Below are 27,989 nucleotides of genomic sequence, written 5' to 3'. Positions count from 1 at the left end.
CGTAACATTATCCTCAGATATATATATATATATATCGAAAGGGTGTGCCGCATGTGTGAAACGGCTGCGCGCATGCATGCCGTGTGGAAACACATTCCTCTGAAGCCTTGCCGACGCGTGTTGTTAGTGAAGCGCGAGCGCCGTCCTCACCCGATGCCCTCTACCGCCATCAATCGCTCAAGTCTCCACTCACGCTTCCCTGTCCTTCTCTCTTATCAGCGGATCGACACGAAAGATGGGTATGCTGGCGAAGGAGAGACTCGTCGGCATGGCTGCCCGCCACGGTGCAGCGAGGCTAATGGGAACCGTCGGCAAAGCAGCGAACCGCTCTCCCGACCGCCCGCCGCCCAATCTGTGGACGTAAGCATGCACGTAATTGTGATTTCTTCTTTCTTTATCTATATATAATATCCACAACAGTACATGAAAACCATACAACAATTAAGATTTGTGAAGAATAGAGCGTCTCATCTCTTTTTTGCTCATCAGTTCATCAACGTGACAAATCTAAATACCCGCATATATGTGATAAAAGTAAAACCTGTTATTATTTACGAAGAGTTTGATTTAGTCGGGCATGTAATTCTAACACATACTTCACTGCATTGCTCAACAGATACAAGAGGTGGAGGAGGGGATAAACAAAGGAAGCAGCAGGAAATCGAGAAGGAAGTTGACTCTGAGACCAAGAATCCCCGACGTCAACGATCAAGTAAGTATATATATTGTCCTCGTGCTTGTGGTGTTTGAGATCTCAAAATGAGGTGGACAGTGGAGTGGTGATGTGTATTATATTAGGATGTAAGGAAAACAAGCGTTGCCTTTAATTTTTCTCATGCAAGGAGAAAACGAAGACTATATGATCTCACATGTAGAGATGGAAGGCAATAAAGACAAAAGTAGTAGTATATGATCCCACTTGCTGTCCCTCGTAGGACTAGGCTGTACCACACTTTAATCTGCTTTCTTTGCCAAGTAATAATGCATGCCATGTGGGTTGTGGAATATTAAGGTACATCATCGTGTGGCATCTTATAAAAGACAAAAACTTCTAATCCTCTACTGTATATAGTTGTACTATTTTGTGTTGATATGGGGATAGTTTCCTTCACTCAGGAAATATATGTAATTTTCAGAAGCTCTTGTGTTATCCTGATTGCCGAAGTGGTCTTCTTGTCTTTGGAATTAGCAATCCAACTCCATTGGACTCGATAATGCATCATTCTATAGATCATTGGTGTTGGTTCTAATTAAGGTCGTGTTTGTAATCTGGATGACAGTTGGTCGGGCAGATAGTTCAGATGCCAATGTTTGGAATCTCCATGACAGTCCAAAAAACTACAAGAGCAAAAGGTAAAAAGCTATAGTAGGCGTGTCTGGGATGGGGGCAGTGCAGGCTTTAGTGTGGGAAGAGAAAGGGGCGATCACTGGGAACACAGCAAGAAAAGCTTCCTCGATCACGAGGGAGGAAAGAGAAGGGAAGTTGTGGTTTTGGAGAAGCCAGGGACCAGAAATTTTGGACGGTTGCAGAGGAATGAGAAACAGATCGCTTTGCCTAAACTAGAGCAGCTCAAAGGAAGAGAAAGGTGGGATCTCAGAGAGGAAGGACAAGGCTGTAAGGCATTGAGAGAGAGAGAGAGAGAGAGATCCGATCTGGCTTCTTCTGCGGCTGCTGCTCATTTGTGTCTGATGACGAGTCTGTAACGTCAAATCATAGCAAGTAAAAAAAGCTTCTCTCTCTCTTTCAAATCATAGCTAGTTATCACCCTGAGGAGGCGGAGGAGGAAGCGGAGGCGCAGCCCACCCCACAGCGCAACTACTGTTCCACTCTGCTGGTACTGCAGCTACATCTGAGCTGTATTGTCCCGGAGACAGAAGGAGGGATCCGAGAAACATCACAGCGTGCTCTCTCCCTCTCTCTCTCTCTCTCTCTCCCTCTCTTTCTCGCTCATTACCGCGAAAACAAGTGCTGGGTGAGAAAAAGCTAACAAGGCCATGGATACGTCGCTTTCTCGCTCCGCACCCCCAACTCTGCCCCGCCCCTGCTGCGCCTCTTTTCCTCGCTGGGAACTTCTGAGGGACTCATCATCCCATTGGGAATGATGACTGCTTCCTTCGTCTCACTTCGCTCCTCTCTCTCTCTCTCCCGCGCTGCACGTGATCCATGCAATCACCATTGGAGCCTTGCGACCTCGACATGTTACAAGGAAGCATGACCGGATCCCCTTTGTAGCCATCGAATACGAGTGTGGACACCATCATATCTATATCAGAGACAGATCGGATTGATTGCAGGAAGCAATTCAGATGCCATCTGATGCTTGGATGGACTACTTGTGTCATTCTCAATTCCTTTGCGTTTATCGAAGGAAAAAATTGCTTTAGAGAGGGAAGCTTCCAAATTCCACCATTATGGATCAATCTATATCTGAAAATGACATGTTGCATTACTGTCTCCCGCAGAAAAATATCATTTGCTCTCTTGAAATGGGCATTGGTCATTCAATATATCTTGGTTTGATTCTTTTTGTGAACTTATTTGAGTTACTATTCCTTGTTGCACATACTCTCATATTATATATAGTTCACTAAGAATATTTGTGGGCAGCAGTGCTATCTGTCTGATATTGCAGGCGGGTGGGGTTTCCCATTTAGCCTATATCTTCCCATCTCTCAGCTTAAGCCTCTGCACCATCCCACCTTCACTTCTCAGCTCTCTCCCTCCCTTTCTTCTTTTTGTCATTCCATTCATTCATCCTGTTAGTGCCTCTTTGTCCCTTTACTCTCAGCCTCTTTCTCTCTTTCTCTCTCCACCTGTTCTTGAATTCAGAAACGATAGATCCTATGTCATATTTGTAGGATCGGCAGTCAATCAAACATCAAATCGCATCATCAGATCAGGTATAAAAGGGAAGATATTCCCTTCTGGGAGAGCCGGCCGTTCAATCATCATCAGCAACCTCAGCAGCGAGCATGTCATCCTCCTCAGCCGCCTTTTCTTTTGACCACTTCTCGTCATCCCCTTCCGAGCAGCTCTGCTACGCTTACTGCAACTTCTGCGACACCATTCTCGCGGTATGTACCGAAATCTTACTCTATAGTTTTTGCTGCTGCTTCATCTGTTATTCTCTTCATGGGTTTCGGCAGGTGAGCGTTCCCCGTAGTAGTCTTTTCATGACGGTGACGGTGAAGTGCGGCAAGTGCACCAACCTTCTCTCTGTCAATGCGAGGGGACTTCTCTTCCCCGAGGTCAACCAGTTCCGACTTGGCCATTCCTTTCTGACTCTCCCCCATCACAAGCTCTCGGTACAGAATCCACTTGGAGTTCTTATACCATATTAGCTACTTGCTGCTTTCTTTTCGATCTTGATGTTTCATGAGCGGTCTGATGGTGTAGGATGAGATACCATGCTCACCTACAAGCTTACTAATGGATCCAACCACAATGAACACCACCACCACCACCACCACCAATACTCTAGTGGCTTCAGTCAACAGAGGAACTGATGATAAACTTCGACGGACGCCGGTCCTTAACAAACGTAAGTCTCTCTCTCTCTCTCTCTCGCATGCTTACATCTTAGCAACGGAGGCTGTCTTGTAGTCTCACATCTTCTACTAGTAGAAGGTCATTCCACCAATTAACTGCATCTCATCCGAATCATCTCTTCCCTCCTCCCTTCTCCTCGACTGCATAACCTAATCCTGCTTGTTGATAACCTTTCATCATAACAAAATCTTGTTGCAGCTTTGGAGAAAAGGCAGAGAATTCCATCCGCATACAATCGATTTATCAAGTAAGGGAGACAACACCATTATGTCATGACAGTACAGTAACACTTGACAGTGCCTATAAAATCTCACTTTCTTCACTAGCTTTTTCTGAAATCTAAAGGAGGGGAATGAGGGGACTCTTATTTGCAGGGATGAAATCCAACGCATAAAAGCTGTGAATCCCGACATTACTCACAGAGAGGCCTTCAGTGCAGCTGCAAAAAACGTAACATACTTCCCCCTTCTCCCTCATCGTATTATCTTAACCCGTCTTTTTCTAGGGTTTTGCTAACTACTTCTACTCTCAATTTACATTTTCTGCTCTAAGTGGGCTCACTTTCCGCACATCCATTTCGGTCTGATGCCGGATCAGCTCATGAAGAAGGCCAGCTTTCGGCTGCAGGTAAGTGAAATGAAAGATGCTATAATATTTATCTCTCCACCTCAGAAAACCTAATCTTTCTCTTAGCTTATTTTGGTCATTCTTTGTTTTTAGGAGGGAGAGGATGTTCTTCTCAAAGACAGCTTCTGAGTTTTCCCTTTGGTTTTCTCCTCTTCCTCTCCTCTTGGGGTTCGTTCTTGGTCTTCTAATGGAGGATATAGGGGCAGTGGGGGATGTAAATGCCTGTGCAAAAGGTTGGGTGGTGGCAGATCTCATGGACAAAAAGTTTGAAGTGCTTAGATATGTCTGCAACACTCTTATCTGCTAACCCTACTGCAAACTTAGCCTTTTCAAGCATTTATGAATTGATCTTTGGTTGCAGTAGACAATGTGCTTCCTCAATTGTCTACGTTTATAGCTGAGCATAACATAAAGGATTCAGACACTCCATTATATGTTCTTCCTCATCCATTCGCTCATTGCTGCTCTCAGCCATTGTTTACTCTCTAAACAGCAACTTAGCTCACCAACAAGAAATCCACTAGTATTTGTGATTCATTCTCAATCAACATGTTAAAATAAGGCATTCCGAGCCATCGTAAGATCCAAACCAAGAAAACTTGGAAAGGGTTTGGTGTTAAAACGAAGTAGAACGACTGTGTTGTGTTCATGCAAGCTGAAGGAAATGTATATAACAAGGAACAAACTGAGCAATCAAATACAAGCTTTGGCGATCCAAATGGAGATATCAGATAGCAGTGTAATGTGGCAATTCCATTTTTGAGGATTTATGAGCTTGACTGAGGTACCACATCTATCTTAGTGAATGAGACATCAAGTGTTGATTGTGCATGAATCCAGTGAAAGATAAGATTGACTTCATATATATATATATATATATATATATATATATATATATATATATGGGTCTGATAGAAATGTGAAATGTATACATGACACTCTCCTTAGACATTATATACATAGATATATAACTTCTATCATCCTTCCCTCGTATAAATTTGATTACAGAAGGTTTGGAACATGGATTCAATAGCAAGATAAATGTGTGACTAAAGATTCATGAGCATAAAGATCCTATTGTGTGTGAGACAAAGTGAAGCTACGTCTCAGAACTTAGAATTCATATGACAAAATTATTAGTCAGGTGACAAACTCAACACAGAAGTTGGAGTTTCTTTCCATCGTACTTGAGAAGTATCTTAGAGAGGGGATTCAATGTTCACAGTATATGATACTTATTTGGCCAGTATGATTAATTGCATAGCCGATAAGCACCCGATACACTAAATCCTCCATTGGTGATGTTTAATGCAAATGGGCCTTCTTCTCCTTTCTCCTTAAACCCTGAGAAACAACATGTGGGTATGCTTTGAGGTGCCAACATTGGTTTACGCAGTTGATCTTTCGACTATTTAGGAATGAGTTGTCACTAACATTTCTTGTCTTCCTGACAAGGATTAAGATGCCAAACGCCATTTTAGTGGCCTTACAATACAAACCAATTAAGAAGAAGAAGAAGAAGAAGAAGAAGAAAGAGGTCAATGGTTTCAGCAAATCCATGTGCACGAGAATAAAAGTTGCGTTGACTAGTAAGATTGACTTCATACCCTTCCAACGTTCAAAATCCTACAATGTGAGGGTTGGCAAATCTGTGTGCTCCATGAGGATTAAAGCACAAAATTCTATCTCACATAGCTCATTTAGGAATGGCAATAGTAATGCAGATGAGAGATGAGGAGGTGGGAGCAAAGTTGGTGGGAGAAGATGGAGTGTCTCTTAAAGGATGAGATGTGGTTGCAGGATTGGATTTGACACTGTTCCGGCTGATGAATGACGTGAGCGAGGATCTTGAGGCTGTACCTTGCAATATCAAAATGAGTGTTGGAGACCAAAGAGATCTCGCTTTCTATTTCTTATAGGTGCCTACCTTCTATCTTCTTTCTCCACCTTTTGGGTTGGTGGATTGCACCATCTTTCTCCGATTCCTTTTCAAGTTGGGTGACAACAAAATCATGTACATGAAAGAAAAGATATATATATATATATATATATATATATATATATATATATATATATATATATATATATATATCTATAAAGATAAAAAATATTATCTTTCATTAATGGTTAAATGTAGTTCCCATAAATAATACAACAAGATAGAGAATTATTTAAGAAGATACTAATATGTATTCAAGAAAAACTTTGCTAAAAATTATAATAAAAATTAAAAAGCTCCTAATCTGATTAAGGATATTGTTTTGCATAGAGCTTAATAACGAAAAAAGTATCCATGCAGTAGATCTAAACAATTGAGATATTACGACTTATCATTATTGTCATATTGTGACAAATCTATAATCGTCATGCCACAACCGATGAGTGATAGTAATCTAATTAGTGAACACCTTTTTGGTTTAAGATGATAGTTGATGTAGAAATAATAGCGATAGGGACAATGATAGTTGTAGGTGTTGATGATGACATTTACTAAATAGTGATAATAATAATAATGATAATTATTGATTATGATGGTGATACTAATTAATAGTAGTGATAGTGTGACAATATTGCTCAATTATAATTGTGTAAATGATTTTGATGGATTATATTATTAGTGGTAATAAAAATTAATATTAAAAGTATTAATATTTTATGTTATAATATTTTTTTATTTACCCTTTGTAAAAAAAATATTATTGATGTCCACAACAACTGCAAAAGTCCTTCCATTAGAAATTAGAAAAATGTTTTGGTTTACATTGGGATTTCTTCAGGTAAAATTCTTAAAGAAATTATTATCAAACATAAAAAAAAAATCACCTTTTTATTTTAGTTTGCTTCATAAGTATATAAATCATTTTAAAAGGTTGAGACAATGATTTGAATTTAGGTAAGATGGTTTGGATGATGTTCTAATCAAAAAGAAAAAAAATCAACTCATTAGCTCAAAGCACATCCAAATAAGTTTCTTTCATTGTGATGAAGGAAAGAACCTACAGAAAGGTGAAATATATAGTAAGTCTGCACCACTGTGCACCCCTGCAGGAAAGGAAAGCAACCCTTTCACCGGTGGCCAGCCATCACTGTAAAGATGAAACAGTCATCCATCATCTGCTATCTACTCAAAGGAGCAACATGAGGAGATATATGGACAGAGATGATGTATATAGTATATCCATGGAATGATATATAGCTGCCCCTTGAGCCTTCAGCCTCTCTCTCTCTTCTCTCTCTCTCTCTGCTTGGTTCTCTTTGTCATGCTATAGAGAAGATAGAGAGAGAGAGAGAGAGAGAGTTGCTTCTTCAAGTGGAGGTGATGGCGGTTTGCGAGGAAAAGAAGCAGGACACGCGCATTCAACGCATAGCTTCGTCCATTCGCGTGGTTCCCGACTTCCCCAAGAAAGGTCGCACCTTTCCCTGCAAATGAAAATTGCGTTTCAATGCTTTTTCTATTGCTTTCTCGCTGCCTTTCCATGCAAGTTTGCATTTTTATGCCGCTGTCAGCTCATACAGAGCCCTGTTCTTTCTCTTGCTTTCTTGGTTCCGATCTTTTTCTTGTCACCGCATGGCTTTTGTTCCTTCTTTTCCAATTAAAAATCTGATTTTTATGTCTCTGCTTTCTGGAGAGCATTATCCCGCACCTTCTCTAATTCGTCTGATATCTTTGACTGCGTACTTGTGCTCTCTTTCTCGTCGTTTGTAATCTTTATTTTGTCAAAAGGTTGGATTTTGATGCCAAGTTTTCTTGTTTTCTCGTACAAATTTGATTCTTTTTGCGGTTTCCATGCTTGCCTGAATCAGCCACGCCGACGTCTTTTCTCTAGTTCTCCAGCTAATGGATATAGGATTACAGGGATCATGTTCCAAGACATCACGACGCTGCTGCTCGAGCCGAAAGCGTTCAAGGACACAGTGGATTTGTTCGTGGAGCAGTACACGGGGAGAGGCATCTCTGTCGTCGCCGGTAAATCCCCTGAACTTCCCTATCTTCAGTGGCTCCGCGATGTCAAGTCCTCTTCTCCACTGTGTTCTCCCTCCGTTTCATTGGCGCGCTGGTCATTGTTTGTTTCCTTTCCTCCCATTAATGCTACTTGCCCATCAATGTCGTGAGAGATGTCGGTTGTGGGTCCTTCTTCCTTTAGACTTTTCCTATATTGGAGGATAAAAGTGGATTGACAGGCGGAGGCTCGCCTTCCCTGTCATCATTTCCATTACAGAATGCTTCTGAATCGTTTCTGGACTCTCGAGAGCCTTTTCGGCAGTGGCAGGGGCGCCTGGTTTGACTGCCTTGCCCCATGTTATCGTGGCCCAGCTGTGAGAGCTGCGGGCACCCTCTGCCTTCTTCATGGATTCGGTTCTCCGAATCTGTTCTAGCCTGTGGAGGTGGCGTTGGGCCCTATCGACACTGACATCGCTTCCTGGTCCACACCGTGATGTTCGATGGTGAAAGCTTTGGCACTGTTCTATGGGCCTCGATATTCTATTTCTCTGTTGTCCGTGCCTTTCCGAGGCTGTTCAGATTTCGGTAGATGCGATCGCGATGGGAGAGTTGAACGACATTAAGGGACTAGTGCTTCATTTAGTTGCTGTGCTTCAAATTGCAGCCTTTGGAGGTGGGAATAGTGAGATTTCCTCCCCTCAAATGGTCAAGCATTGATGATCTGTACCATAGTAATGGTCCTTTACTTTGAGCTTTGATCCTTCCAGACTTTGCTCGAAATGAACAGAAACAAGTTGGGATCTTTAGACACTGTTTAGGAAAGGTTGAAGAAAAAGAAAGAAAAGAAGGAGAACTGCTATTATGACCATGTTAATCTCACAATTTTCTTGAACACAGACACTTGATCATAGAAAGGAGGGTCACATTTTATTAGGAGAACTGCAGTAGCCATTCCATGCTTCTTCCCAACAGCAGGGAGTCATCTTATGAGTTGAACCAAAATTGTCATCATTAAATTTTGCAGAAGAGAAATAAAGAAAGAAATGATACCATCACCATTGATTTATTCAGATTTCATGGTTTTCTTTGGCACCTTATGGCTCCAACCTTCATTAATATTTGTCTGAAATTTTGTCACACCTTATGTTGTTTGTGGCACCCTATGGCTCCAATTTTTAGTACTTGTCACTCCAATCAATTTCAGAATGACTGTCACCTTTACTTAAATTTGTTCAGTATTATATTATGTTTTCCATAATTAACAGTTAATTCAGTGCTCTGAAGTAGTTGTTATGTCATAATGGTTATTCAATTCTTATCTAAGCATTTCCTTTGCTCGCGTTTCTAAATTTGCGGCTGCTTAGAGTTTCTGCGAATGGAATTTTGCAAATTTTTTTATTGGGCTTAAATTTTCTAATACTTTTTCAGACGAGTTCTGCGTACGTATATCGGTTGATTTCTTCTTTTCGAGAAATGATTTAGATCACATACCTTAATGTTTTATGCTTTGTGGTATAATGATTATAACATGGAAAATTCCATTGTTTTTTAATGCTCTCATTTTTTAGCAAAATTAAGGTGATTTTTTTTCCTATTATGATAGGAGTTGAGGCTAGAGGCTTCATATTTGGTCCTCCAATTGCATTGGCAATCGGTGCAAAGTTTGTCCCACTAAGAAAGCCAAGAAAGTTGCCAGGTACATCCAAACTTAGTACCTAGCAACCTGCTCTTAGCATTTGCTGCTTCCAGTTGGAATAATATGAACTCAGGAGCTCTGCAAAGCAATTACATGCTTGGCCATTAGTTTTCATGTTTTCCTTTATGCATCAGTAATCCATGTTCTTCTAGTTGACTTCAAGTGGTGATTGCAGTATAGATTGGAGAATGAATTCTAGAATTTATATACTTGTGTGTTGTAATTACTGGGGTTACGCCTAAATTTTTATATATAATTTATGAAATTAACTTCTTTTATTGAATTCTTGGATCCTTGTGCAATGCATAGGTGAAGTGATTTCAGAGAACTACATACTGGAATATGGATCTGATTGTCTTGAAATGCATGTTGGGGCAGTCCAACCTGGTGAACGAGCTCTAGTAGTCGATGATTTGATCGCGACTGGTGGAACTCTTTGTGCCGCCATAAGTTTACTCGGTATGTTCTTATGGCTTAGATATGTAGCCCAAAACTCTGAACTAACTAAACAAAGCCTGTGAATAAATTCTAAGAAACTAATTGAGCTTGTCGTCGACAGGTAAATTTTCTTGATGAAGATTACATTTTTAGTGTGTTTTACTTGTTCTTTTAATGCAGCCAACATAAGTCAAAGTTCTTGCTCATTGTTGATACCTGCACTTTTACTGCCAAAGTATGCTTTAGAGTGAAGCTCAGCTGGTTAATAAGTGGGCAAACTGAAGGTTAAGGAAAATAATGGCTGATTATTAATGTCAAGACATTATCAATGTCAAGAATTGAGGACTTGTTTGAGTATTGGGAAAATAATGGCTACTCTCTTGGTTTTGGCAGAAGATAAACAACATGCATTTCATACACTAAATATACTTTAGCACTCACTTGCATGCCACATTAGCTTTATCTAGACATGGAAAAACTGATTTTTTTGTCTAAACAGAACTTTTCTTGTCGAGGCCAGCTTATCAAATACTACTACTGAGATCCTGTTTTGTATAGCTTCATTGTAAGTTATTGAATCTTGTGCTTAATCAAACACAAATTTCAACCCTGTGAACTTGCTCTGACCTGTCTGAAAGATCCATTTGTCATGGTAGGTGGATGCTACTCAGATTTATCTGGTAGAACAAACCCAGAAAGTCTCATATTTTACACAATGCTGAAGTAGATGATATTAACTCTCTTTGTCTTGCATCAACCATCAATTTTTTGCTTCTTGTTGCCTGCTGTCTTTCACTCAAATTTCCTATCTGCTCATGATTAATCTCCCCATGTTCTTCTTCCTCACAGAGCGGGCTGGGGCTGAGGTGCTTGAATGCGCATGTGTAATTGAACTTCCAGAACTCAAGGTGTGTTCTACATGCTATTCCTGTTACTATATTCTTTCACGCGTGTATATACTTTCACTTCATCTGTTTCTTTATCGAAGTATTTCAAGTTTTACTGCCGCGATTTCAGTGTGCTGTTCTCTTGTTGTAGTTACATTAGTGTTACAAGCATTCTCCAACAATACATCACATAAATGAACTATTTTGTGTGAACATTTATCGAAAAGCTCCAAATTGTTCGATCGATCTGCATTTAAAGCACAATGAGAAAATCATATTACCTGAAGCTTTTGTACTTTTCCGTTAAGCTCAACATAAGCAAGCAACTTCATTGGCATAGAACTTCACATCCAAATCAATGGTTTTATCTTTAAACTTCACCATCATTCATTTTATGTTGTCTTGTTAAAAAGTGAGAGGTACTTATGAACATCATCTTTGTTTTTAAGTTTTGAAATATTGTGCATTATAGTCAGTGTTGTGTTTTATGATTTTTCGACATAAAGCATTATTACTCTTTTTTTTTTCCTTCTTTAATCTGCCCACATCCAAGTGTGTAGAATATCAGATGCATAAACCAAGGGTGGATTTAATCACTTGAGATCCACAAGAAGGAACTAAAAATGTCGATTACTCTAAATCATAAGTAAACCTTTAAAAGTATATTATCCATAGTATACAAAGTGCAATTCAAAATGCCACACTTTGAGAAGCTCCATGATGATCACTCGATGCTCCATAATGACTGATGTAAATTTTGTAAATGTTCATCTATCGTTCTTAGATGGATAGGAAAACGGTGTCAATTGTCGTAAGTTTTTATCAGAATACTTTACGAGACACTGATCATCTTCAACGTTTTCGACCAGGCTGTTCGAACCTCACATGTGTGGACACTGAATTCTAGCTAGGATCATTCGTATTGAGTATTTACGTATCGGTAAAACCTTAGTTTGCCGAAGACCGATTTCAGTTGCTACAATCTGCGCAGATCATCCATGCCCAAAAATGAACTGTACCGCCATCGTAATTTTCCATTGGGCTCCTCTATTTTGCTTTAGTGTAATATCTGTCAATGTTTCATCATGTATCTTAGAAACAAACCTACACAATTGCTTCTAAGTGGCAACTCAACCAGCAAACATAACAGTGGCATCTAACTTAATCTGCAGGGCCGAGGGAGGTTAAACGGCAAACCGTTATACGTACTGGTGGAGTCCCATTGATGATGGTATTATTCTCTCATCTTGCTGAAGCGAGTTCATGATACTGTATATTGGAGGATTTCATTCCGACTCTCATAGATGAAGCTGCCTATCTTCTTTCCTGTGGCAATAAGATTTGATTGGTTTACTGGGATGTGTTACTGTCTTTTTCCTCACTAAGACACCAGAATTCTGGAGTAATGCAATTGAGATATTTGAGATCAAAGAGGATTCCAATGCAAAGGAATTGTTTTTGGTTGTATCAGCACCAGCTGATACTTGTACTAGTTCTGCAAACTGTTGTTGAGTTGAAGAATGAGAAATAAGAACTGGTTTTTTTGACTGATGCAATTGATTTTGATAGACTGTGATGCCAAATTGAAGATCTCCAGGAATGCAATTCGAGAAAGATAATCCATGATCATCCACATGATCTGTAAGAATTCAACATATAGAAGTTTTGGAGTTACTGCAGCATTTTGTAATCTCAAGTCCCTCCTGGGATCATACTTCATCAGTCTTCTCCCACAAGCACAAGAATCATTCACTAGTTTTCTTGTATCAGTACTATGCTTAGAGTTTCCTATTTACATAGGTGATGGTGTCCAAAGAAAATTGAGGATTAATGTGCAAGGCAAAATTCGTGCTTATCTATTTAATTATTAGTTGAACATATAAATCCCTTCGATTGTAACTCTTAGCCGACATTATAATGGACATTAATATTATTTAAAAAGATTCTACGTTAAAGCTTAATCTCCTTCCGAATTCAAAAGAAGATTACATCCCCAAGTCAACAATGACCTAACTTGCTTATATCATCAAAATGATTGTGTCCTTACGAAGGTCACGCCCTCAAGCCGATCATATCTCCAAGTTAACATTTTCCTCAAGATAGTCATGCCCTCAAATTAACTTATCTTGAAGTTGATCACACATATGTATCGTACTCAATTCACTTTCATCTTTAAGTTGTCAATGGCTAAATCATCTTTTAGTAAGCTATATCTTAGAAATAACCACATCCTTGAAGATGATGATATCCTTGATTTCATTATAATCTTATATTGATTGCATTATTCAAAAGTCATATCTTTAAAACAATCACATCTTTCAACATAGTTGTATTTCTCAAGTTTGTTATATCTTCAAAATGATTGTATTCTTCAAAATAATTATATCCTCATGTCGATCGTATCGTTAAAATAATCATATCTTTCAAGACAGTTATATTCACAAGTCGATTATGTTTTCAAAATGATTGCATTCCTTAAGATAGTTATATCCTTTAAGTCAGTTATATCCACTATATGATTTAAGAAGGTTGTATCCTTGAGTTGATCATACTCTTAAAATAATAATTACTTAGGATCAACTATACCCTCAAAATGATTATATTCTTCAAGATGACTAAAGCTATTCATATCTTTAAGAAAGTCTCATCCTTACGTCGGTCTTACCGTCAATTAGTTTTCAAATCTACTACATCTTGGGGTAGTTTATCTTTTAGAATAAAAGAATCTGACATAACCATATCGCGTAGAAACATTCAACTAAAAGATCTTCAAATATCTCAAAGATCTTCTCATGCTTTATTTGGAAGTCGTGTAGAAAGATCCTCTTAAAGATCTTCCTTAGGTACCTCTCTTAATTTAAAAAGCAAATAAAACGATCTTTCGAAGATTTTTTCGTTATAGTAGATCTTCTCATGTAAAAGATCCATTCATTGATAGACATAAACATGTGAAAGAAAAGAAATCTCACTCAATCGAGCAGAGATGCTTACGTTAACAAGCAAAGAAGAAAAAATGGATTTATAAAATCGCTAATTGAACACACCTCTCATGCAGAGAACTCCTTACTATTGAATTACACATCCATTTGAGTTAAAATTAATAAATAGTACTTGCGCCTAAAACGCTTGTTGTAGCCAAGATGTCATCTTCGATCAAGTGTGTCATATCTCAATGATCGATATGATCAAAGTGTCTTCTTATGTTTGATACATTCACATACGATAAAATATAAAGTGTCTATTCATATACGATTTATAACCTCATAATATAATCAGTGATAATTAAAAGGGAACTTCTCTATGTATTAATTTTGAACTCATCAAATTTAATTTGAATACTCAAATTTCTTATGAATCTTTTTCACTTAAAAAAATTAAAATTAACTTAATAGTCAACCCCCTAAATACATAAAGAACGCCAAAACTTACCCCTTAATAAAGAATCAAATAATAGTTAATACATAAAGGGCAATTAGGCACAAGTTTATCTCTCGGACCATAGTTAATTGTGATGCAGTTAGTAATCATATTGGTTGGCATTCAACAAACATAATATTGAATATTATCTCCTAAAACACGAGTAAATGTAATTGATATTGTTACAAACATCAAACATAATTATGATGCAGTGAACAAAAGTAAAGTTCAAGAGGACTTTCTCCTCCCCATTTCAAACAGACTAAATACTTAAACATAATTATGTTTAAGACATAATAATCCTAATTTTGTATGGTTGATTGGACCATCCAAACAACTTATCTATCACAGAGAAAACACTGCTAGCATTTTTACATGGATCTTTATGTATCACTAGTTATTAGAAGAGACTCATTAATGTCTTTTTACCTCATCTTTATTCTGGTCCTCCACAAGTACAATCTTGGCAGTGCAGTGACAATTGAAGGTATGCAGATGACTGCTTTCTCGATTTGGACCACAATCTTGCAGAAATGGAGCACTGAACTCAACTCATGAATTAATAGAACAAAAGGTTGCTGTCACTTGTAATCTCACAAGCAAAGAATACGTTGGCTTTTAGGTCAGTGGTCTTTATCTGATATATATCAAGCAATAAAAGTATGATGGAAACCCTCAACTTCCATCTTTACGAATTAATGGTCCAAATAAAATGAAGATCTCCAATACATCATCGTTAATTCTACATATATGTGATAATGTCCAATTCTAAATATATCACTGATTTTGGAGGAAGGAAAATAAATGAATTATAAAGAAAACAAATCATTCCCACATGAGTTCAAATGTTTTTTAATGAAACTAAACAAACCAAAGTAAAAAAAAATAAAAAAATTTTAATTTCTTGCAACGGAGAATTTTACATGCAATCAAATAGAACTATTTTAAGAACATAAAAAATATTATAGATGTTAATTGAAATTGTAATATTAGATTAGGCAAAGGCAAGTTTAAAGCTTATAGATAATTAGAAAGCACGGCAGCACGGCGCGGGGATCGAACACCAGAAGCTCACCTTCGCCCAAACTCACCGAGTCGGCCGCGGACTCGGGGTCCGACTCGGCCCGGACACGGCCCGCGATGACCCGGCAAACCAGCATCGCCCGTCGCCCGGCCCCGCCGCCGCCCCCGCTCTCGTGGGCCCCGCCGCTCCCCGCGAATGTACGTATCCCCTCCGCCGGCGACCACGCCACTCCGCCGTCGAACACCTCGCCGGCCGAGGCGGGAGGGCGGGACTGGAACCGCATCATCTCGTTCCCGTCGGCTGCGCACCGCGCGTCGTCGGACCGGGCGGCGCGGGAACGAACGGCTGCGCGGTATTCCTCGAACCGGGCGACGCTCCGGGCCGGGTTGCGGACCCGGAAGAGCATCTCGATCGTTCCGGAGAAGGCGTCGGCCCCGGAGGCGCGCCCTTCGCCGGAACACCATCGCGACCCGAAGATGATCTCCACCACCCGGCGCGAGGGGTGGCCAGGCGGCAGCTCCACCAAAGACGGGAACGGGCCAGCGGGCGCCACCGCCGTGGCCGGGGAGGGAGGCGGGGCGGAGACTTGCGGGCGGGATCTCGGCTCGGGTTTCGGCGTTCGGGAGGAAGCGGCGGAGGGACGTTTCGGGAGGACGTCGTTAGGAGCGTGAGAAGAGGAGTCGGCGCAGGAGAGCAATAAGGAGGGAAGGAGCAGCCACTTCTTGGCAGACGAAGACGACGGCGCGAGGGGGCAGACGACGTCGTCGACGTCGTTAGATCTGCAGCGAAACGACTTCATCCAGCCGGAGGACATTTGACGGCGATGGCAACGGCAACGGCAACGTAAACGGAGGTGGGCAGCGGCAAGCAAATGAGATGGACGAAGAGAGGTGAAGGGTTGTATGCGGTGGTGGGACTCTAACGGTGGTGGTAAATTTACAGTATTGACATTCTCTTACATTTCCCCTACAAATAAGACAGATCGAAATATATATTTTACTGTATTCATTCCATCAGTATAAATCAGATTTAATTACCTTCTAATCAGGTTCGAAATATATTCAAATTCAAAAGGTCGAGTTCGAATGCCAATATTGGATTTGGATTCCCATAAGATAAAATTCGTCCTCGAAGTAAATAGTTATGTTCTTTCCTTAATTTCTCGACCATGTTGTTCTTATGGGGGGAAGAGATTAAAACGTGACTTCTATTTCAATGATATAATTACTATAAACATGGCTAGTATTTGTTATATTATCATTTTGTATTAAGTTAGGGCCTTTTTAATATATCTTTTTAAAAATGTCCTTCTATTTATATTATATATATATATATATATATATATATATGAATAGAAGTAGTAGTATATTCATAAAAGCACATAATTGAAGTCCCGAATTGGATGCAATCTTCAAGCAAAGTCAGATGCTTCTTCTCATTTATTTAAGTTACATAAAATCCGAGACAGATTTAAACTAAAAATATGTATCTTCTAATCACTCGATGACACATCACGTCATTACTCCTTATGTCTAAGTAATACTCGACGATTCTACCAAACCAATCCTACGGATTACTAAAACTCTTTATGATTACCAAATTTTCTTTGTGATTACCAATTCACATCCTGCATCATTTTTCTTTGTGATTACCAATTTGATCATTGAATGGGCCTTTATTCAAATATACTCGTCTTACAATGTTGAATTTGTAATAGACTGCAACTCAAACCAAAGTTGGCTTACGATGGTATGTTTTGGTAAATGAGTTGATGAGCAAGGCAGAGAAGGTGATCATACAAATTAAAGTAGAGAGGAAAATAATGAATTGTAAAGAAAACAATGTACAAGATGGCATAAAATATTTCTCTCTCCTTTGTTTTTTTTTTTGCTTTTTGCGACCCAAATAATTCATCTATTTTGGACTAACATTATTTAACCCCCATTATTCAAACCAAGCCTAAGACTCGCTCCTATCTCTCATTTAACTTGGATGAAGCTTTGCTTACCTGATAACGATCCCCAATCGCCCTCTCATATGATGTGGCGCTTTCTCACAAGCTTGATCTGTGGGGGCCACCGGTGATGATGATGCACACCCCAGTTCGTGGGACAGGCAATTTAGGATTCGTGAGACGTGATTTGGGTGGTGTCATCGGGACAGGCATCAGGACTCAACCACCTCACAGACGGGCACGCAACACTACCCGACGCTGATTCCAGCTTGGAACGTTGGGTTTCATTTACATCGACTGCTTCCGTTTCTTCATGTTACCCATCGAGCTACCTGCCTTGTCGTCGTTGGGTAACAAGGTGGACCAGCGAATGATACCCGCGTCATGATGAGTCGGTCGATGAGTTGGCAAGCCCAAAATGTTTCTGGAAAAATAAAATCTCCCATCTCCTCCCGACGCGAAGATTTTTTGGGTTGTGGTCATTCCAACAATTTCTATACTTCACCTCGTGAGGATCCTCTCCAATCCCTCCACCCGAATCCAAAGCATTCGTTGAATCATTATAACTTGGAAACGTGGGACCCGCCAAGGGTGAGCGGTTTTGATATGTACTAGGAACAATTGCAAATATAGGCGAAACTGGAGAAGATCCCATCACCTTCCTCACTCCGCCTGGGATCACCAGCCGTTCGATTCGATCTCCCTCAGCCGTCGAAACAAAATAAACCAACAAGAAAACCAAGCCATTATTTGTTGCAGAAAGGAGTCGTACCGCTCTGTCGCATTTCTTCTGCATTTCATCCGTCTGTTCCATTCCTCTCTTCTTCGAGATCGAGGTGGGAAGAAGAGCAACAGGCAGTCTCTTGTCCGCAGCGATCCAAATCTGTCATCATGATCAGTGGAGGGCTTCTCAAGATCCACCCCTCCGAGCTCAAATTGCCTTGTAAATGTTCTCGTCTTTCCGTATATGATCTAAATCGGTTTCTTTCAATTTTCTCTTCGCTCCCGTTGATCATAAATTGGACTTTTGTCTACGTTGAAGGGTTTCGGTCTTGATCGGTTTTTAGGTTGTAGTTTTCGTGTATTATTCTATTGATCTTGATGAGCACCGGACTGGTGGTTTTTTTGGCTTTTGGTCGTGCAAACGTTGCCTGGCTGGCATCGAATTCTTGATCCTGATGATGTCTGATTGTGTACGACTGCCGACACGATTATCTCGCGAAGTCGAAGTGAAAAGGCAGAGCTCTTGTTGCATGCAGCTGACCAACAAAACAGATAACTATGTAGCTTTCAAGGTTATCTCAGCTCTTTCTTTCCTTGATTTCTACCTTATCTTTGTTGTTCAGATATATGCGTTTGTGTTTATGTTGCTAGGGTTATAGGACTAATTGTTTATGTGTGGGTGATTTCTATATAATTATAATTATTATTAGGTTAAAACAACAAGCCCCAAGAAATATAGCGTGCGCCCAAACATGGGAATTGTTCAGCCCAGGTCCGCAATTACCATAACAGGTGAAATCGTGTGTTAAATTCTTGAATCTAACTGTTAAGTCTCACTCCTTATCAACCATTGAAGCTTAGTTTTGCAATTATTTTCTGCATTCTCAGTGACAATGCAAGCTCAGAAGGAAGCTCCACCTGATTATCAAAGCAAAGACAAGTTTCTTATCCAGAGTGTTATTGCAAATGATGGAGCAACAACCAAGGACATTACTGCTGAAATGGTAGCATATTATGATAATTCTTGATTTCCTTCTTAATCTTGTTTTCTGAACCCTAAGGATGTCATGGGTATTGATGATCATATTAAATTTTTAGTTCAACAAAGCACCCGACAAAGTTGTTGAGGAGTTTAAGCTACGGGTTGTTTATATACCTGCTAATCCTCCCTCACCAGTTCCTGAGGAATCAGAGGAAGGAATTTCCCCACGGCCATCCATGCTAGAGAATAAAACTCAGAGTTCAACCTTGTTTGATGCTGTAAGCCCATCCTCATCTCTAACTAGTCATTTTTGGAGATTGCAATTAGTCTTCTTGGTTAGTTGTTTTCTGAGCTTGAGTGTTACTAACACAAAAGTGGAAATCATTTCAGGTATCAAGATCCTTAGAAGAAGCTCCTAGAGATGAATCTGAGGAGGTGATTTTATATATGTTGTATTCTGTCTGTGCTTAATACAAGTTCCTTGGGTATAAGTAGAAAACTCACATCTTTCACATGATAGAGAAAATAGAAATATTGACTCTATTGTTTTAAGTAGGAAATAAAAGTAGAAAACTCACTGCTTTGTTCAACGATTGCTATGCTCAAGTTCAAAAAACCATCACAAACCCTTTAAAGTTAACTTGGGTGGGGACCTTGGCCAAAACAAATATACACACTCCTTGAAAATTGCACATTTGTAGTCCATTTTTATAAATACATAATAAACTAAAGTTTTTTTAGTAATTCTGGGTCTCTAACTATTTGGTAATCAAATGTATGACTTGTTAGCATAATTGGACATTAAATTATAAATTTTATATCTTATTGTATTACGAATCCAGAATAATTGATTTCTAACCCAATAAACAGGCCAAGTCTTTTAGCTTCTTTGTTTCTGAGCAAACTGTAGTTGCTTGTGTTTCTCATTCATTCTAATGGAAAATTGCATACTATAAGATGATCATAATTCATGATTCTACATATTAAACATGTATTGTCTAATGCCTTTGATATATATTTGTGATGTAGCTATAGTGTACTAGCGGAATTGTTGTATTGGCGCATTAATTTTTTGTTGTTTTTGTCCCTTTTCATGTAAATTTTCATAACTTAGGATTAGAATTTGGATTTAGGGAATATAAAGGAAATTAAAGAGGAGCTTTAGAGGACAATAGCTAGCACTGTTGAATTGGGAGGAACTGTAGGGAGGATCTACCTAGGAGAGAGGTTAAGGGTACAAGAGGAAACTAGTAGTTCGAATGAGAGTAACTAGGATGTGGTCATGACGGTCAAAGGCTTCAAGAAAGGCAGATGAAGTAGTAGACAATGAGGTAGAGAATTTTTCATAGAGTGAAATGAGTTGGATGAGGATTCCTGGTAGAGAATGGATGGTTTTAATCATTGATTTTCAATTATTATATCTCAGAACATTCAGTGGCTTTTCCTACATTCATTGGTTCTGCTTTCTGCAGAACAACGATCAGTCAAGCCCTTTTTTAATATCACAACTTTCATTTATATTGCTCTAACAACCTCTGTGGTCCCTGAGTCTCTATGAAAGAAATAAGTAACCTATAGTGGCCTATGCCAAAAGTTTTCAGAAATTGAGATGAACACTATATTAATCGGATACAATAACAACACCCTTCACACTCAATTGGAGTTTGATATAAATTAATGCTTCATATTGAGTTTGCGATTGTATATTGTAATCAAGTTTTGTTTACTGCCTATTTGGTGCAATCAACTTACACCCTTACTGAGTGTTCATGCTTAAGTTGAATCTTTCATTTCCATACCCTATCATGGTTTAGTAAAGATTTACAAAAGGACCTTTTTATTATATCATCAATATGCTGCCATTTTAGCCTAGTTCAAAGGGTGTTAACAGAATCCATGTATCTACTATCATTTAGCTTACTCTAAGGAGTTCCCCATTAAATTGTAGGTATTTTCTATTTAAAAGGGTTATCATATTTAAATCTAGACCAGATGCATCATATTTGGCATGAATTATTTATTATTATATCAAGTGAGAGGTCAACAACAATAATAACAACAATAAAGCTATAAACTCTAACTACTTGAGGCCAGCTACATGGATCTTTTATCATCATTGAGATATGTAAAAAATCATATTTGGTTAAGTTAAGAATATCTAAATCTTTATGTATAGTTTCTAGTGAAGTGTTTTTAGCCTCTCCTTGTATTAGTCCTTGTATGACTAATAGTGAACTCATACATCTTCTAACTATAGTATTTGAAGATCACTTTAGCAGATGGTTCATACCATCTTAAACGATTATCCCTCTTTTTATCCTCTCTTGAATTACACATAATTCTTCACAAATGAAATTATTTATTTTCATAACTTCCCTAGTAACTTTATACATCCACTCAACTAACTAATCTCAAAAATATAAACCTTTTTTTATATTTTGTCTCTCAATTGCACAACAATCAAATTCATAAATCATTCCTGGTCTAACAATTGTCTTATAATTTTTTTAATCTTAAAGGTATTAATTGATCTCCTCACTGTTTTAACCATCCAATTTTTATTTGATATCTATAAGTAACATATATAGTTTCCTAAACTGATTTTTTTTGCAAATTATTATGAGATAAGTAATAAGTCCTTATTCCATCACTTAATATCCTACCTAAAGGCACCTAAACAAAACAATCAAGATAGACTCTGTTTGGCATCGTTGAACATGGATATGCTAAAATTCTCTCATCATAGTTCATTTCATACAAAAGTACTTCAAATGCATATGAGAGCCTAATAAGATTATTCACATACATAGTAAGTCAAATATCTAAAATATGTAAATTTAGCCAATATTCAACATCTCATAAGCCTTGTTGCAGATAATATAGATGTCTTTCACGCCATATGATAACATTATCAAACATAGATTATGACAAGTCTGCTAATTTGTTGAACATGTCTACAGAAACATCCAACATGCATCTGTCTCAAACTTCACTGAAATAACTCTATATAAAAATGGATAAATCTAAAAATGTTCCACTTTACCTCAGTAACAACTAAATCACAAATTTTGGAAAGAGTATAGAGTTCGGTAATATTTAATGAACATAGGAATGATCCATTGATCCCCCATTTTTTTGTTAAAGAAAAGAGAACTATCTTGTTATGAAAATAATTTTGAATTTGGTCTTCTCTTTTTCTTTTCTTGATAAGGAGTTTCTTTCTTTTTTTCGTAATTTTCTTTCTTATTATCAGCTTATGCTTGTCTCACAATCAATGATAGAACATTTATTTAAGAATATATTCTGATGGCTGCCCATTTAAATGTTGGGAAAAATCATGTGACATGATGCTAGACTAATATTCTTCTGTGCAAAAGTTAGACTATTCTGTTTATCTTGTCTTTTAGTGGCTCAACCAGATTTTCTGGTTCCCTAGGAGGAGACTATGATTTCAAAGTTGACTGAGGAGAAGAAGTATGCAATGCAACAAAATAAGAAGTTGCAAAAAGAGCTGGTATACTTTTCTTGTTTATTCTATTCTATATTTGTTTCTTTATTTTTTAGAACATCTCTTCTTTTTAACATCTGAGACTCCAAAACTTCTGCTCAAATGATGTATTTTTTCCCACCCAAAAAATTTTGATATTATTGTGTCAATTTTTCAGTTCACCTTTGCATTTTTTGACTCTTTAATCTGCTAGATTTAAATCCAAGCAGTAATAACCCTGTATCTTTCATATTGGAGGTGAATACAGTGGCTAAATTTTATTAACTTCTATATTGAAGATATGATGAAAAGTGAATTGTGACAAGCCCTAGGTTCCAGGAATTCCTTTCTAATAAATCTTTTACCTGTATGGTGCCACTATGGACCATCATATATAGGTGTTTGTCAAGTGAATTAAGACATGGTACAGTAACAGCTTATTCTTCCATCTTTTTGGGGTTGTTATAGTGATCATGTTCCAACATATGACTCAGCTAATAGCCTGATACTAATGACACTACATAATCAAAGAGGTATCTTATGTACTCTTAGTTGTTCAACTCTTCTTTGTTTCTTTTTTTCACATCCCTGGCACCATTAATTTGTATTGATTCACCCTCATTGATGCATTTGAAATCTTTTTCACATATCCAAATTAACCTTAACTGTTCTCATTTTCTTAAAATAACACCATCTTACTTTCTGCCAATGCAATTGTTTCTAATTTTTTTCTTGTTGAATTACAGGCATCAATCTTTTTCAATGTTGTCTTGCATTTACTCAGCCATCATAGTACTAAAGATTGTATGTCTATGTATGTCGATGCTTAGGGATAGGGCATTCCCTACCATTTTTTTCTCCCTCATGTTTGGGGTTTTGTGCGAGAGACTGGTGCTCTTGTTAAAGTTTTGTATCGCGAGATCCACACAATTGTGTCACCAACATTTTTTTTAATATGATGTTCACTGTCCTATTTTCTTTTCATTCTGTGTACTGTAGTGGTGGAAAACATAATACATCTCTCCATTTTAACCAAAAAGTATGACCCATTGCATGAGGCTGTTGCTAGTGGTTACTTAGGAAGGTCAATGGACACAGCATTTCATCTTGCTTTTATCCTGTAAGCAAGATCTTAGCATCCATTTCTTTGTTTAACTGTAGAATCCTAGATACCAAAATTTTTATTTTCTATAGTGTCTTGAACACCAATTTAACAATAGTTGTTATTTTTTCTCTGTGTATGTCAATATATTTTTCATGGGTTCAAATCTAGTCTTTATCCTGGTTACAATTGTCCTTTCATCTTCTAAAGTTTTTCGCTAGCTCTTTTCACTTAATGCAGGTACTACGACTTGTAAGTTGTAAGAACAAATGACCCAAGTAATTTTCAGAATGTGATAATCCATAAAAAGACATGTTAGAGTGGGATAATGATATAAGCATTATAGAAAGGTGAATTTTTTGCGAGAATATGTTTTCCCTTATTAGCTTGTTGGATATAATTGGTCTTCATTATGTTTTTTATACATTACATTTATCATGCTATTTGGATCCATCCTACTGGCTTGCTTATTCCTTTATCTAGCAAGATTCAAATGGATTTTTCATCATGACATCAAAGTAGGTCTTTGGTAGGGGTGTTCAAATCAAACTAGAAAATCGAACCCGAACCAGTTCATCAATAATTCGATTTTGAAAACTATAAATGGTACCAGTTTGTGAGAGTACACTTCTTCGATTTGATTAACCTGTTCTGACCGAACCGAACCGATTTTAATTTTAATAAAATACCAACTCAACCCAAAGACCCCAAAAACTCGATGAGTTCACTGCTCTTCCTTCGTCTCTGCGGCTCTTCCTCATCGCTCCCTTCTTGGCCTTGCTCTCTCGTCTCAGGTATGAACCCTATATTTTTTTATCATCTTTCTTCGTTAATAATCCCCTTGTTGATTTGTATATATTATTGCATATCCTCATCAAGAAAAAAAGATTGCATGTAAAGTCGATATTCCTCTAGGGCATCTTTCAATAAAAAAATAAAAACCCACTCGTGTATAGGCTCAATTGTATAGAATGTTTAGAATGATATTTGTGATTTAAACTTTTTGAGAATATAGGTCCAATTGGATCAAAATTCTGGTTTGGTTCAGTTAAACTAGATCGATTCACCGAACTGAACTGGTTTTTTTGAAATATTTATATATTTTAAATTACTTAAAATTGAAAACTGGTTAACTGAACCAGATTAACGGGTTTTAAATTGGTTCGGTTAGGTTGGTTTGAACTGGTTCCAGTTCGGAGTACCGTTTTTTCAGTTTGGTTCAGTTCAACCTTTAATGGCTTGGTTCGAACCTCTTTGAACACCCCTAGTCTTTGTTTCAATTCTCTACAATTCTCTAAGCATGGTTTCTTCCTTATTTAAGCTCCATGCAGCAGACTTAACCATTCTGTCAACCCACATGTGATAAGCAATTAAGCATTAAATATATATGAATGGACCATGGTCCATTTATCGCCTTAAGCATTTATATGAATTAGTAGATATTAACATTCCTGACACAGTGAGCTGTTAGTTAGAGGTTCTACTCGAACCAAAATTTTATTTTCTACTCTGTTGTGCAAGGCAACTGAGATATAATTCGACTCTCTGGTATTTTTGATGGGAATATACATTAGTTGGCTTTCCACTCTACTTGAGCTTGATTTGTCTTCCATGGGTCTGACTAAGGTCCATGGATTGGTGGAAGTTTGAGCTCCTCCATCTCTGAAAATCTATTGTTAAAGCCTTAAAGGTATAACATGAAAATGCATGTGACACAATGATATATGTTGAAACTTTTTTGAATTGAAGCTTTGAAATGATTTGAGCTATAGCCTTCTTTGATAGATATAATTATGTGGGATAGTTTTACTGTGATCAAAAGCATTAGATCTGTATGGTCTGATATTACTGTATGGATCTAGTGTTTTTATTCATGATTAGTATCTGAACCTTTCCTGTGGCCTCTTCCAGAATTTAATTGCATGATTCAATTCCTGTTGTGATGCTTCTGAGATTGTTTATCAATTAATGAACCATGAGATTCATAAAGTCCATGGCATACTGCATTGCGTTGCTGCCTTTATCCTCAAGTTCTTGGTACTGAAAAGTGATGAACCCACCTTAATTGTGACCGTGGTTTCTTTCTTTTAATGTCCAGGAACTGCTAAGACAAGAAAGGCGCAAAAACCGTAGCGGTTTCTCTGTCACGTTTGTTACGATTGTGGCTCTTTTGGGGATCATCATAGGCTTTCTCATCAAGAAAACATAGAAACACAGACCGATTACGTGGAAGTTCCTGCTTCAAGCATATGTTGTCTTCATGCGCCTAACAGAATGGCTTCCCCATGAGTATTGATCTATATATGAGTTGATTCATTTTGTCAAAGACAATGATCATTTGTGCATTCGAGTTCATCATTTTGCTCTTTTCTTAAATATCGGCAAATTTCAATCTCTGATGTTTACATTTGTAGCACTCCGTTGAAAGATTTGCTTCGGCTGTTCCAAATCTTCATGACCCTTAAATACGAGTTATGGATCTTATGGAGAGAGAGAGAGAGAGAGAGAGAGAGAGAGAGAGCAATGGAATAGAATAACTAGTTCTGGATCTATTATCATCAAGGTTTATCATTCTGATTTATTTTGCTGGTAAAGAAATTCCTTGCTTGCTAGTGTCTGTAAACTAACAATTTCAGTAGGAGAAAGTGAACTAATTCATCATAATCATTGTTTTTTTTTTGTCAGAACACAACATGCAAATGTTGCTCGCATGAACGCATACCATTTTACAGGTGCAGAGTTCAAGTCGGAATCGCCTTCAGGTGGGCACCAGGAAACTCTCCTCCTCCATTCCGAAGAAACACGCTGCCACCCCAATTGCTGCGGCCGCTGCAGTCACGACAATGATGAACCGGCAGCAGCAACCTGCGAGCCGACGTGCCATCTCCCCATCTTTGCCTCTTACACTACTCCTTTTGTTCCGCTCCGCTGCTACTGAACCCTCTACATTCTCGTTCGTAAGCGGAGCAAAATCCTCTGGCTTTGGTACATTATTCTCCTCCTCCTCCTCAGCCTTCTTCTCCTCCTCCCTCTCTGCTTCCTCCTCCTCGAAGCATTTGTCTGTGCAGGAGCACATGGACACATTACAAAGGCCATCTTCGAGCAACCCGCTGGGGTCGTCCCTTTCGTGCAGCGCTTGGTCGAGGGCCTTCAGCCGTTCGTCGATGTGCAGTAAGTGCTGTGGCAGCGTGTGGTTGGCATGAGACTCCATCTCGGCAGCGAGCAGGGCCTTGAGGAAGTCCACCTTCCCCGCCAAATCGTTGCAGATGGTGTGGTTCTCGAAGGACAATGACGCGATGGAGAGTTGACGGAGCCGCGATTCAAGCTCCGCGAGATTCTTGTGCAGCACTGCGTAGGGTCTCTCCATGGCCGCCGGCCGCCTCCTCATGCTGTGCTCCTCTAGTGGCGGGATGGCTTGGTTGAGAAGCCAACGGTTGCGGCGTTCAAAAAGTGGTTGGTGCATGCCGTTACCCGGCGAATGGTCGCGGCTTTTGAACCCCAAAAGCCGCGCAGAAGCCACGACCGCTCACGCTCATGTCGTGCTCGACCATTTGAATTATGGCAAAAGACACGACCCGATCCTATTGAGGTCACCGAAGCCGGATTATGATGTCATTACGATTTGGACCAACATTACGAGGCACGATTCCTAGCCGTTTCCATGACACGAATCACAACTGAGCAGTAGGGACTACACAATTTACCCTCGATACATTAAAATATTTATATTAATTTTTTTATAATTATCAAAGTAAAATATTTATGTCCATTTATCCTCGATTTTATCAATGAAAATATAAAAATAATAGATAAAAAAATAATTTTAATCGTTCCTATTGGTGGTGGTGGATAACATCAATGGTGAAGGACGACGATATTATTGGGAGCTGCGGGTGGCTATTATGGATGAAGAGAGTGGTAACAAGATGTGAGGGTCATTTATCGGCGTTGACATAGTTGTCAAGCGATGAAAAGGCTGCTCGGCATCTGTATTGACGTTGATGCAGATATAGGTCGCTCGGCAACTACGTCGACACCGATATAGTTATCGAGTGGTTCTTTTGTCGCTCTACATTTGCGTCAACATCAACGTAATTGCTAAGTGGTGAAAGGCCCGTCGATGCAGATGTCAAGTGGTCCTTTCACCACTCGACAACTA

The 27,989-nt window shown here is 38.6% G+C and overlaps 4 protein-coding genes across 6 annotated transcripts; 3 read left to right on the top strand and 1 right to left on the bottom strand.

The window, feature by feature from the left end:
* Positions 1-2,637: 2,637 nt before the first annotated feature.
* LOC135642345 (protein YABBY 5-like) lies at positions 2,638-4,599 on the top strand. Its single transcript, XM_065158429.1, has 7 exons — positions 2,638-3,075; positions 3,148-3,306; positions 3,398-3,542; positions 3,749-3,797; positions 3,925-4,000; positions 4,103-4,177; positions 4,271-4,599. The coding sequence occupies exons 1-7, from the start codon at positions 2,974-2,976 to the stop codon at positions 4,304-4,306; spliced, it is 642 nt and encodes a 213-aa protein (XP_065014501.1). The 5' UTR covers positions 2,638-2,973; the 3' UTR covers positions 4,307-4,599.
* Positions 4,600-7,323: 2,724 nt separating this feature from the next.
* LOC103990406 (adenine phosphoribosyltransferase 4) lies at positions 7,324-12,692 on the top strand. 2 transcript variants are annotated; one of them, XM_009409531.3, is made up of 6 exons: positions 7,324-7,584; positions 8,034-8,144; positions 9,724-9,816; positions 10,126-10,275; positions 11,104-11,162; positions 12,314-12,692. In XM_009409531.3, the coding sequence occupies exons 1-6, from the start codon at positions 7,497-7,499 to the stop codon at positions 12,365-12,367; spliced, it is 555 nt and encodes a 184-aa protein (XP_009407806.1). In that variant the 5' UTR covers positions 7,324-7,496; the 3' UTR covers positions 12,368-12,692. The 2 variants fall into 2 exon arrangements, with proteins under 2 accessions (XP_009407806.1, XP_065015707.1); XM_065159635.1 differs by lacking the exon at positions 9,724-9,816 and having other exon boundaries at positions 7,366-7,584; positions 12,314-12,504.
* Positions 12,693-15,074: 2,382 nt separating this feature from the next.
* LOC135642391 (uncharacterized) lies at positions 15,075-16,576 on the bottom strand. Its single transcript, XM_065158517.1, has one exon. It carries the CDS (start codon positions 16,394-16,396, stop codon positions 15,569-15,571), a length of 828 nt encoding a protein of 275 aa, XP_065014589.1. The 5' UTR covers positions 16,397-16,576; the 3' UTR covers positions 15,075-15,568.
* A 1,708-nt stretch (positions 16,577-18,284) lies between these two features.
* Positions 18,285-26,188, top strand: LOC135643594 (vesicle-associated protein 1-3-like). Of its 2 annotated transcripts, XR_010498314.1 has the most exons (9): positions 18,285-18,479; positions 18,761-18,831; positions 18,970-19,051; positions 19,148-19,263; positions 19,358-19,519; positions 19,632-19,676; positions 22,678-22,755; positions 24,071-24,180; positions 25,929-26,188. XR_010498314.1 is itself a non-coding variant. In XM_065160732.1 (8 exons), the coding sequence occupies exons 1-8, from the start codon at positions 18,428-18,430 to the stop codon at positions 26,037-26,039; spliced, it is 717 nt and encodes a 238-aa protein (XP_065016804.1). In that variant the 5' UTR covers positions 18,285-18,427; the 3' UTR covers positions 26,040-26,188. The 2 variants fall into 2 exon arrangements, 1 of the variants encoding a protein (XP_065016804.1); XM_065160732.1 differs by lacking the exon at positions 24,071-24,180.
* The last annotated feature ends 1,801 nt before the right edge of the window (positions 26,189-27,989 follow it).

The sequence above is a fragment of the Musa acuminata genome, chromosome BXJ3-7 (genome assembly GCF_036884655.1).
Source record: "Musa acuminata AAA Group cultivar baxijiao chromosome BXJ3-7, Cavendish_Baxijiao_AAA, whole genome shotgun sequence".
NCBI lineage: Eukaryota > Viridiplantae > Streptophyta > Magnoliopsida > Zingiberales > Musaceae > Musa > Musa acuminata.
Note: the sequence above shows the minus strand (reverse complement) of the source record. Positions and strands in the feature narration are given on the sequence as shown.

Coding starts and splice junctions, on each gene's coding strand:
- LOC135642345 (XM_065158429.1), top strand. CDS start 2,974: ATGTCATCCTCCTCAGCCGCCTTTTCTTTTGACCACTTCTCGTCATCC. Junction 3,543..3,748: donor GACGCCGGTCCTTAACAAAC/GTAAGTCTCTCT, acceptor ATCTTGTTGCAG/CTTTGGAGAAAAGGCAGAGA. Junction 3,798..3,924: donor GCATACAATCGATTTATCAA/GTAAGGGAGACA, acceptor TCTTATTTGCAG/GGATGAAATCCAACGCATAA.
- LOC135643594 (XM_065160732.1), top strand. CDS start 18,428: ATGATCAGTGGAGGGCTTCTCAAGATCCACCCCTCCGAGCTCAAATTG. Junction 18,832..18,969: donor ATAACTATGTAGCTTTCAAG/GTTATCTCAGCT, acceptor AATTATTATTAG/GTTAAAACAACAAGCCCCAA. Junction 22,756..25,928: donor AGAAGTTGCAAAAAGAGCTG/GTATACTTTTCT, acceptor TTTAATGTCCAG/GAACTGCTAAGACAAGAAAG.
- LOC135642391 (XM_065158517.1), bottom strand. CDS start 16,396: ATGTCCTCCGGCTGGATGAAGTCGTTTCGCTGCAGATCTAACGACGTC.
- LOC103990406 (XM_009409531.3), top strand. CDS start 7,497: ATGGCGGTTTGCGAGGAAAAGAAGCAGGACACGCGCATTCAACGCATA. Junction 8,145..9,723: donor AGGCATCTCTGTCGTCGCCG/GTAAATCCCCTG, acceptor CTATTATGATAG/GAGTTGAGGCTAGAGGCTTC. Junction 11,163..12,313: donor TTGAACTTCCAGAACTCAAG/GTGTGTTCTACA, acceptor CTTAATCTGCAG/GGCCGAGGGAGGTTAAACGG.